Here is an 11,865-nt window from a genome sequence, read left to right on the forward strand (position 1 = left end):
GGAAGGTAGTATTCACCCACTGTATCTCACTTGTAGTGTGAGATAAATGTTAATAATTTGAGGTACTTGACGATGCTGTAGAAATACACTGTGATTTAAATTTTTGTTTTTACCTATCAGTTAAGTTGTCTGGCTCATCTGTTTTAGTATCAACTGCAACTCTTAATAAAGTGGTGGTGATGCCACATTGAAATCAATTCTCTCCTTTTGTATAGTTATACTATCTATATCTTACATGTTAAAAATGCTGTTTCATTCACACTGGAAGTAGGTAAAACTGATCCTTCCCTCCCTCCCTCATGTACTTAATTTCTTACGTCCTTTCATACAGAAGAGGAAATACGGTTTGTCTCATCACTTCAAGATATATTTTCAGTGCTCCAAATTAATTTAGCTATTTGGCTGCTGTTAACACTAATGATTAATACTAATTCCCTGTGAAGCAAGATGAATACTTTCCAGGATTCCTTTATTTCTTTTAAAAAACACTGACAAATTAAAAATCACATTCTTATTTGGATTCTTACTGCTCTCTTAAAGCAGTACCTTAGATTAGGAGGAAAATTGCTTCTTTTTCTCAATTTACTTTGTATTTTTTACTCTTTCCCCTGTTTGTGTGGCTCTTTCACACAGCAGCAAGGAAGAGAAACATTTAAAATATGGGGAAGATGTAATTAAAATGGCAAATGGGCAGGGTACCTGAAGTTTCTAAAGCTGCTTTAGATAATTTTACCAAACTGTTTAGGGTTATATTTTTTTAGTTACCACCTTGTGCTAAAATCTACTAGCTTGTCCTTACCATACTCAACACATGCACTTTACCTCTTCCTCCCCCTTGAAACACATTTACCTAGGGCCTGATTCCCTTACAGATGAGAAAAGCCACAGACCCTTTCTTCCATCACGCGCCGTGCATTCATTCTCATCCCTCTCACGCCAGTTGCCATGCCTGTTACTCTCAAACAACCCACACCATGTGCTTGCTGCATAACCCCTGACTGTCTTAGACATCCTGAGTCTCTCTCAACTCTGACACCACTCCATTTACCATTCACTCCGACCTCATCAGTTTTCTTCCCACCAGTTTTTCAGTTTTTTTACTTCTTTCATCAGCTCTCCTCTTTGCTCCTGTGAAATCTCAGTAGTGCCTCTTCAGTACCTCTCTAATTCAAATCTCAAGTCTTCTGTGGATAACAGATGTCTCACTTTTTTTCCTGGCAACTCAGCATACAAATCCCATGAACTCATTTTCCATGGAGGAGTAGGGAGTTCTGTTCTAATTGCACCCTTATTTTTAGGCAGGGACTGTTGGAGGAGGTGGAATCTTTGGCCTCTTCCTGGAGAAGGATAAGGAGCTTGTATATTTTCCGTTTCCTGTCTATATCTAGGCAGGGAAGGTTAAGTCCAGCTGCAGAGTGGCAGAGTAGGATTATTCTGAGCCTGTCCTCTGCCAGACAACTTTGAGGAAGGACCACGCCTGGCCTAAGGAGGAGAAGTCCAGAAGAGCTACCGACCTTCATTCCCTTTCAGTTAGGCCCAGGGTTGAGGAAAACAGGAGGATTCAGCAAGGCTGCTGCAGCTGTTCCTCCATTTGATCTGGTGCTGAGCTCAGGTACAAGGAATGGAGTTCCCCCTACAGGCTTGACTGTATAAAGCAGCAGATGCTTTCACTGCTTGGCAGCTGCAGAAGTATTACTCAGTTGAGATTTCATAGTTTCTTTGCAACTGTTAGAGCCAGAAACTTATTTTTAAATGAAAACTTAAGTTCTGTACTGGTTTGGCATTGGTCATACTCAGCCTGATAAATCTTCCTACTTATAATCCTTCATGTTTCCTCAATTCAGGTGAATTTCATTTTAAGGCAGTCCTAGATTGACTAGACTCAAACTGATGTCCCTTTGGTATATGTAGGAATATTTTGGAAGGAAATAGGGGGCAGATACACATGTAGGCTGATTCCCAGGACAAATGTATAAAGAGTATTCATATTTCACCCTATCAGTAGCTGTTGTTGAAGTGTGATGCCTTTCTCTAGCTCAGTGGTTCTCAACCGGGGGGTACGGGCCTTCCAGATGTACATCAACTCCTCTAGATATTAGGCTAGTTTTACAACAGGCTACATAAAAAGCACTAGTGAAGTCAGTACAAACTAAAATTTCATACAGAAAATGACTCATTTATATGGCTCTATATACTGTGCACTGAAATGTAAGTACAATATTTATATTCCAGTTGATTTATTTTATAAATATATGGTAAAAATGAGAGAGTACACAATTTTTCAGTAATAGTGTGCTGTGATGCTTATATTTTTGTCTGATTTTTGTAAGCAAATAATTTTTAACTGAGGTGAAACTTGGGGTATGCAAGACAAATCACTCCTGAAAGGGGTATAGTAGTCTGGAAAGGTTGAGAACCACTGCTCTAGCTTATATATTGTCTTGTTAAATATTGGATGGTTCTATAAGTTACCTATTTTGATTCCTTGCAAAGATTATTTGAATATGCCTTACTGTTTTTTTCCTTATTTCATTAGTACGTGTTTCTTGATGGGACCTGTGAAGCAGCTGAAAAAAATGTTTGAGCCAACAAGATTAATTGCTACAATTGTTATGCTGGTAATCTATGTTTACTAATTTTTTTTCAATTTTAAAATCTTAATGCATTGGGGGGGAGAAAAGCAAATCTTAAGCTTTTGCTGGAAAGAGTATTTTCTGAATGCACATTAAGTTTTTATTGGATTATTATATGCTGGGCTGGTAGCACCAGCTTTTAACAGTGCCTGACATTTCTCATCATAAGACTATTTTTAGTTGCTCATAAATTTTCCCAAACTTTAATCATTTGTGCTGAAATTTTCCATTCCAGGTGTGAATCTCAGGTTGAATTTTTTAAGAAAACTTCACCCAAAATACTTCAGCTGTTTTGAGATTGAGGCTAGGAAAAATTTTTTAAAAAAATGTTGTACTGTGTTTAAAAAAAATTCTGTTCTTTGAAAAGTTTTAGCTCTCCCATACATTGAAGCAGGTACCTGAAATTTGCCAGGTGGTCTTTGTATCGGAGTGTGCCTTTTGCCATCCCTGTGACCCCGACACCCCCCCCCCCCATCCTCCCCCGCCCTCCCACACACACAAACACACACACAAAATATGGCCAGGTTATAAACTTTTGAGAAATCTCACATTGCACGGTCTGTGGAGACTTGCTAGCACATCATAGCTAAATTCACCCAACGTTCTCTGTAAACTGGGCATGCTTCAGCCTGGGGCTGAGAAGAATTTTCTCTGAATTTGTAGCTCTGGACTGCTGGAGCCCAGGCTGGGCAGAGCACCAGAACTAAAAGAAGGGAGACGCTCCTGCGCTTTTAGTGCCCTTTGTGTTGGGTTCAGACAGCACAGAGGTTACAGAGTTGCCTGATATAATGCAAAGGGGATAAGAGCCACACTATTTGTTGCAGCAGTTGGAAGATGTGTCGTGAATGAGGCAGGGGACTGCAAGAAGGAAAAGGACAGTCTCATGGTTAAGGCATTTGAATGCAGCCTTAGAGAATTGGATTCTATTAGAGCTCGTTAAGAACTTTGTCAGTGATATTCTGATGGAAAATTCACTTTTTGCTATATCAAATTTTCCCAGGGGAAAATAGTTGCGAGCTTCTTAGCAGCCTGGGATGCCTGGCTACCTGAACTATTTGATTCCCTGCCTGGTGGGCTGCTGGGACCTGAGCAGCTTAGGGAGCCTCAGACCTTTCAAAAAGCTCAATATGGAACAAAATATCAAAATTCCCAGTCTGCAGGAAGCTTCTGTTTTTGTTCCATTTTTAAATGTAATTTTTTCTGAATTCTCTCTTTTGTTTCCCCCCTCCCTACCGCCAATGGAACGGGAATTCCCATTTTTGGCCAGCTCTAGATTGTGTCCCTGCCTCTGCCCAGAGTTCTTCTGTGATGCAGGACTAGTCACTTAAAATCATCCTTTCACACATGAGCACTAATTGTGTGTTCTGGGGACCTGACTTAAAACCCTAGGGTCTGATTTGCAGAAGTACTGAGCACTTAACAGCTGTAACTGAAGTCAGTGGGGAGCTGTGCTTTGAACATATAGTGTTATCTAATGCTAAGACTGAAAAATCAGGTCCCTGGGTGTCTCAGATTGGGCACCCAAATTAGTGGATACTTTGGACCTTAATTTCTCCATGCCTCAGTTCCACAGCTGTAATATGTAATACCCACTCATCTCACAAGGTTTTGTGAAGATCAATTCATTAATAGTTGTGACTCAATAGAAAGGCCCCTCAGGAAATTAATAATTCTGTCTTCAGAGCAGAGTTAGAAAAGTGCACTAAATAAGGCTGGGGGCTACACATTGAATCATGAAGTTAAAACAAAATATTAAATACCTGCTTTTTTAAAGGAGCACAATCCATTCTGTACACTGAATGAGGTAGATTTCCTGTGTGAGAGGAAAATCATGTAATTAAAGAGTATATCAGAATACAAATGCACACGGGGGCCAGCCTTAATTCTGGACTTTCCTAATTTTTGAGTGCTTATCTTTGCAACCTTAAAGTTATTTTAATGTATTTTTTTTAATTTTTGTGTATGTTGCAGTAGCTCTCAATGTGCTATGCATTGTACATTTGCACAGGAAGATAATCCTTGTCCCAAAGAACTTAAAATATGACAAAAAAGGTGGGAAAAATGGAAATAGAGTAGTCAGGGTGATAACTGTATACACTTTATTTGTTCCATAAAGGCCACATAAGGCTTGTCTATGTAAATGCTTAATTTGCTGCAAGATGAATGCAAATCTAACCCATGCTAGTCTGTCATGCACGAAGTGTCCATGTGGACCCTTCTGCCATGCACCAGAAGTTTCCTAGTGTGCTCTATCCAGTTTTGAAATGGGTGTAGATTAAAGTGCTTTAGGGAACTGTTAGTGCATGGCAGTATAGCCTGCTGAGTACCTAAATATCTGTGTAGACCAGTGTGGGGTCAGTTTACACTGCAGTTTGCAAAGAACCAAATATTCATGTAGACAAGCCCTTAGAAGCCTTGGTGAGCACATTTTCAATGGAGTGGAGTGAAGAGGACGGAAACCAGATTAGGGGAAATGTAGTTGGATGAAGAACTCAAGGCAAATGGTTAATTGTACATTTCTGCATTTTATACTTAAATTCTGAAGGGAAATCCTACTTTTCAGATAATGACACTGCACTTAAAATTGCAAATCTCTTGGGATTTTAATTTGAAAAACAATCTACTCTGTTCATAAATCTGGCCCTTATGCTATTTGGCATCACCTACTCGAAGATACTGAAGCTAATTATACTTGGCATCCACCTTTTATCTTATTAAAATGCAAAGTGGCAATTGATAAGAAATAACAAAGAGCCAAATGAGTAGCTTGAATAAAGATTCATATGAGCTTTTTTTATTGAATACAAAACAGCTGCTCCCTAGTGGGCCTCTTCTCACTATTACTGGAAGACAAAAACATTGGCAGAAACCAAGTCTACATTTGTCAAATACAATAATTATGAATGGATGTTTTTAACAATGGGTTGTCCATTATCGTGCTAGTGCCTGTCTTGTCAGAAGATGGATATTGTGAATTCTAGATTCACAGTGACACTGTCTATGGCATTAATACTCAGGATTAAGTTCAGAATGTTGATACTATAGAGCAGCCTTTGGATTTCCTTGTTTCAGATGGTGCATTTGAAAATTCTGATTTATTGAGAACATGCATAAACTGTTTGCTTGATTGGATATTTGCATACTAATCCCCCCTTTTTTTTGTTTTTTTTCTTCAGTTGTGTTTGATACTCACTCTGTGTGCTGTATTCTGGGTAAGTGATATTAACTCAAATCCTTTCTGTCCTTTTAAGGGCAAGCTGGCTTGGCTAGGTTATTGGCTTTGGTTGCACTCTGTGCTTTATCTAATGTTTAAGAGCAGTTTGGGGATTGTATCATTAAAGTTAAGTGAAGTCAGAGGGATAGATGACCTTGTGAATCTTTTTTTTTTTTTTTTTTTTTTTTTTTTAAATTGCCTTTTTAATGGAAGTGTGCAACCTTGGTGTTTGCATTGCATTTAGTTGGTGGGTGGCACTGAACATCCTGGCTACAGAGCAAAAGTACTCTTAGAGCTGCATATTGTGGGAAAGGACTTGCAGAACATTAGCCCTTAAAATGAGTAAAGGAAAACAGAAATGATAAACTTCTGTATAACAGTATCTTAAACCGCCTGAGTTCTATGCTTTTGTAATTCAAGTATCAATACGAGGGATGAAGGTAAATTTATATCTGAAAAGAACATACATATGCTGTAAAGTTGCACAAATCAAATATGGATAGTGAACATGAAGAAGATAGTTGGAATTCTTCATTCTGAAGAGTTTCAGAACTAGAGAAGACTTATGTAGCAAATATGCTAATTAGCTCTCCTCAATTGGAATGATGACCCCGTAATACTATAATCAATGTTTTAAAAAGGGAAGGGAGGTCTGTTTAAGCTTCTAGCCCTTCATAGCTAAGGAGATTGAGCATCATGGATCAGCTAAAGTTTTGGGGTGAACTGGATTGAGTAGGCTAATGCTTTTAGTTGCTAAATTCATTTTTGTACAAATCCATTTTAATCTGCGGTATTTCTTTTGTTTTGTTTTAGTGGGGTAAGAAAGGTTTGGCTGTGCTATTCTGCATATTCCAGTTCTTAGCAATGACCTGGTAAGGCTTTTTTAAACTCATCTTGAATTGTTTATCACTTGCCACATAAACTTGTCATGAAGAAGTACATATGTATGTACAAGTAGGCAGGATTTAGCTCAGTTACTTTGCAGAAAAGTGTCTGGTAACTTTAGCTATATGCTAGAAAATGTGATCCTTCATTCACTGGGTCTGAGAGTGAGTGACTCTAGCCTGATGGGTAGGGTGCCCACATGGGAGGTGGGACACCAAGGATCCAGTCCCCTTGCTCTAATGACTATTTAAGTATTTTTGTATCTAAAGTGCACCAGCTTCAATTAGGAAAGACTGACTGAGAACCACATCAGAATATCCCATAGTCCAGTGGTTAGGGCACTCTCCTGAGAGGTAGGAAACCCCTGTTCAAATCGCTTCTTTCCATCAGGCAGGGAGAGCAATTGAACCCAGGTCTTCCACATCCCAAGTGAGTCTTCCAAGCACTGGTCTAAAAGTTATAAGGAAGATACAACTGCTTATTCCATTTTCTCCAGCAGGATTTTTACTGGGGAGTGGTGTGATAGGCATGCTCTGAACACACCTACTGGATCGGGTGAGAGAGGTTGACAAATGCCTATTTTCCCCTGACTTGTGGATCACACTGGGGATAGGCATCTGGATGCTTAGAGCGAAGCAGCAGTGGATAGGCATCTGGATGCTTAGAGCGAGGCAGCAGTGCACGTGCCCAGGGGCAGAAACGTAGGCACCTAGGGAACTTTCTCAGCTGGAGCTTAGGCACAATGTGGGGGTTGGGGGTGTCAGAGAGAGAGAATCACATTGGTGCCTAAAATTGGGACTTAGGTACATAAATTCCTTTGTGGATCTGGGCTGTGGTGATTTCATATAGGAAAAATCAGGTATGATGTTCCTATATTTGGAACAGGGAAGATGAGCACATTTATCAGACACTGGCCAATGTGTGGTTGGGAGAACTTAGAGATTGGACCAAAGGGAGGCAGATAGTGGGCAGTGGGTTTGGCTGTATGGCCAAGCTATTTGTTGGCATTCCTCAGTGACCAGCACAAGGGTGAGGCTCAAAATGGCCAGCTCCCAGAAGTAAACTGAAGAAAACTTGGAGCTAACTGGTGCACCCTATTAGCCTGGAGGAAGAAGGGGAGACAGTAAGTCCCTGCAGATAGGGATACCTTTCAAGTGTACCCTAATGTCCTCTCATAGGAGGGAGGATTCAGAAGTAGGCTGAATCCCTAGAGATTAGGCTGAAGCGGGCCAACCCTGACCATTTGTTGTTTGATAAGGAGGCTATTTAAAGTTGCACTGGACTCAGGTAAGTAAGTAGTACTTGGGGACTGGTGTAGGTTAGGACCCTATAACTAAAATTAAAATTTAACAAAGTTGTGGTCTTCTGATACCGAATCCACCCATGTCTGACCAGGACAGTGAAACATAATTTCTTAATTGTGAGAGTAACTTTCAGATGGTAATGGCACATCATGTATAAAAGCGAAGTACCATACAATAGTCTTACAAACACATATGCTTTGCTGTAGACTACAACACTATATACCACAAAGTACATATATACATAAACTACTTTTTTTCTATTAAAACTAGACAAAGATGTCTTTGCTATCTTGATTTCTGGGAGAATTGTAGGTTTCGTATAGTTCAGTTATCAGTCTTCAGGAACCGAAGTTAAGAATCCTAAAGTGATAGTAAATCTCCATATTCTGTTTTGTAGTGGAATTCATATTCAGTGGAAGTTATGTACTACATAGCAACAACATTCAAAGAAAAAGGGAGACAATCTCTTGGCAGTACACTTAGTTCTTGCAGAGCCCTTTTATTTTCAAGTGGATATAACTTGAATAGGTAATCCTGTTACAGGGTTTATTATGCCAGTCTGCTTTCATTAATTCTGCACTAAAATAGTGAACTGATATGTAGAAAACAAATGAAAGATCTCAAATAACCATTTTTCCTTTCTTTTTTCAGGTATAGTCTGTCATATATTCCTTATGCAAGGTGAGTCACACTTAATTGCCCTCATTTTATAAAAATAAAAGTTGGCCTATTTAGTTCTACAATGTTTTTCAAGTATAATTTTGTTGAAAAATCACCTCTTAACTTTCTAATTTTGAAAAGCCAAATGTAATATCCTCCATCATCATTTTTTCAGCTTTTAGAGGATAAATGTTTGAATTAAAAGTTGTACTATAAGTATGCTTGGAAGGATTAGATTTTTATCGGTATGTCTGTAAACATTAATTTCATCAGACACAGATTACATTTTGATGGAAATATTTTCTACAGCTAGGCAAAGTAAGAAAAATGCTGCTTGAGAACTTACTAGAGTGATTTTTTTAAGGCTATTTACTTTGTATGTTTTGATAGGTGTTGTCAGCAATTGTGCATGTTATAAAGCTTGAACTTTTTAAATCTCAGCATCTGTTATTAAAAAATTCTATGAACATGTTAAATCAATAATTTTAAAAATGCTTAAATAAAAATTTAGATTGATTAGATTATTTAGATTTAGATTAAATAAATTTAGATTATTTAGAATTATAAATAAATTCTGCCAAGCCTAACTGTAACTAATGCCTATTCTGAAGTCTAAGTCGTGTGCAGTGCAGATAAAGATACCAAGTAATTTAATTATTAAAGCATTGTAGCATTTTTTCTAGGTTTTTATCACCAAAATAATTGTTGATTATAATGTCCTTAAATTAAGCAGTGTTGAATCATATTTCCTACATCAAGTTTCATATATATTTGACGATATTTGGTAGCTTAAATGGACACAATCAACTTGAAATCTAGTCAGTTTTAAAAAATTAAATAGTTTGTTGCTTAAACTTGTTTTTGAACCACCTACCAGTGTGTGATTTTTGCCATTTTCCTGTTCTTAAAAATCTGTCCCCATTATTCCAACATGCATTCCAAGATGCACAGGGGAAACTTGGAGAACACACAATGCTGTCAAATGCACAAAGTAGATAACTTTAAGTCTAGTTTTTCTCTACTCTTTCAATTAAAGTGCAATTTCGTCTTTTTAACAATAGTATATTAAAGCACTTCACTCTGATTTTTTTTTTTTTTTACTTTGACTGACTGCTCCTATAAAGTATATCCTGCCTTGTTAAGTTTTTCTAAGTATTTAAAATTTGTTCTGTACCTCTCCTTTCATCTTATATTTTCTCACTACATTTCTGTAACATTCCACTAAAACCTGATTTAAGCCACAAAAGTCTCTGCTACAATCTCTTAGGTGTGGCAGGATTAAACCATGATATACAATTAGTTGTAGCAATAGTTGATCTCATTACTTTTAATATGATTGTGTCTTAAAGATAGTTGCAAGCAGTGAAATAATTCATATTAAATGATACTATAAAATGTCATCTGAATTTTGATACATCCAGCTTCCCCAGTCAGATTACTAGCATTCTAAATGTCTACATTTCCAACAATTGTGTCTCACTTCCCAAAGGCTTATTTTTGTTCAAATTAGTTTTACCATACTAAAACACAGTAGTATGAATTAACAATCATTGGTCCGTGGCCTTTTCTTTCCCTTATATGAATACTAGTTTGATAAAAACATTAATTTACTTGCTTCAGTTCAATTGTTTGGATTAGATAATATAAAAGAGTCTATGTAATAAAAACAAAGAACCTCATGATTATTTTTGACAGGTAGTTTAAGTACTGTACTAGCCTGGTTCCTTTTCAGGTAACAGAGGCATTTGCTAGTTTAAAATGCCATGACAAGTAAACCTTTGTACATTGTCTATCTTATGCAAATAGTTGGCTAAACTGTTACATGGTGCCAGGAAATGGTATCGCATAACTTGTCTAAAGTTATCATTTATTTTAATTGCTACTAGAAAATTGTAGCAACAAAAATACCCTTAAGGGGGTTGTTCATTTCCATTAGGATGTGATCTACCCTATTCTTAACACTCATTTTATTACATATATAAATCTTAAAATTAGGACAGCTCTATTGGGGCATATGGTAATTTATTTCACCTAAACTCAAGAATATGGGGAGTGTCCCTGAATTTTCAAAATGGCTAATAGCCAAGTATAAAAATTCTGCTGACTAGCCAATAATTATTTTGGGAAGATGACAATAAATGAGGCTGAATGAATTATGACTAATCCAAATGGAATGGTATACAAAACCAACGTACAGCATGATCATAGGGGAAGCAGCACCCCTTCAGACCTTTCAAACTCTGCATAGAGTTTCATGAATTATCAGAATTCTGCATCTGGCAAGTAATTAAAATTTTCATTTTGTCATCTAAAATTGAATTTATCATTGAATTGGTATGTTTTATAACTAATTTTGGGAAATGTAACATAAAATATTGCATAGTCTGAAGGATATTCGTGACCTGAACGTGGCTTGTAAAAAAATAAATGTTAATTGTTTTTTGTTTTTAAAGGGATGCTGCGATTAAATGCTTCACATCCTGCCTGGGTTAGATTAAACAAAACAAAAACCAGTCAACTTTTAAAATCCAACTTTATATTTTTGTGAAGTTTGCTCAGAAAAATTGTTATCAACTTCCACTCCTGAAACAACATCTGGTGACAGTTTATTAGTATCTTCCTTGCCTTTTGCACACTGGGGATTAAATCATTTTAGCAGAACCAAGTTTAAATATGAGCCAGGTAAGCAGTGTTTTGTCCCTGTCTGAATCATTTGGAAACTTGTTTTAATATTTAGTTTTAATATTTTATGCAATATAGTCTTAAAACTGTTTGACTCAGTTTCTGTTAACACAGTTTAATCCCCAATGTAGATAATTTAGGATTCTGGGTAATATATTTCGTATAAAGTTTTGTTTTTTATTTGTTATGTGCCATTACTATTTGTTTGTTATTCACTGTATGCGTTTCCCAAAGATCAGGATTTTGTAATTATTGTGGAGAGATTTTTTTATTTAGCTAGTAGGGCTGCTTTGAAATGTTTGTTCATGTGAGGTATGGAGAAAGCTTGGTGTGAAGAAGAGGTCTGTTAAAAGCTTGCTCAGTTTTATTATAATGCTTACATTTTAAACACCAATTTTTTCACTTTGACTAAATACATTTGACTAAAATGGCTTATGGTTAATATATAAATCAATGATTACAAAATAAATGAATTATTTTAAAAGTG

General features: G+C 36.9%; 1 protein-coding gene across 2 annotated transcripts in view; it reads left to right on the forward strand.

The window, feature by feature from the left end:
• SFT2D1 (SFT2 domain containing 1) overlaps window positions 1-11,865 on the forward strand; it is a 37,644-nt gene extending 25,779 nt beyond the window's left edge. For both annotated transcript variants that reach the window (XM_067560777.1, XM_067560778.1), the window contains 5 exons: window positions 2,537-2,618; window positions 5,810-5,845; window positions 6,661-6,719; window positions 8,688-8,717; window positions 11,150-11,865. In XM_067560777.1, coding sequence (XP_067416878.1) covers window positions 2,537-2,618; window positions 5,810-5,845; window positions 6,661-6,719; window positions 8,688-8,717; window positions 11,150-11,189 — 247 coding nt within the window. In that variant the 3' untranslated portion in view covers window positions 11,190-11,865. The remainder of the gene's footprint in view (window positions 1-2,536; window positions 2,619-5,809; window positions 5,846-6,660; window positions 6,720-8,687; window positions 8,718-11,149) is intronic.

Source organism: Emydura macquarii, unplaced genomic scaffold (assembly GCF_026122565.2).
Source record: "Emydura macquarii macquarii isolate MOO-44397 ecotype Brisbane River unplaced genomic scaffold, CSIRO-AGI_Emac_v2 contig_2308, whole genome shotgun sequence".
In the NCBI taxonomy this organism is placed as follows: domain Eukaryota; kingdom Metazoa; phylum Chordata; order Testudines; family Chelidae; genus Emydura; species Emydura macquarii.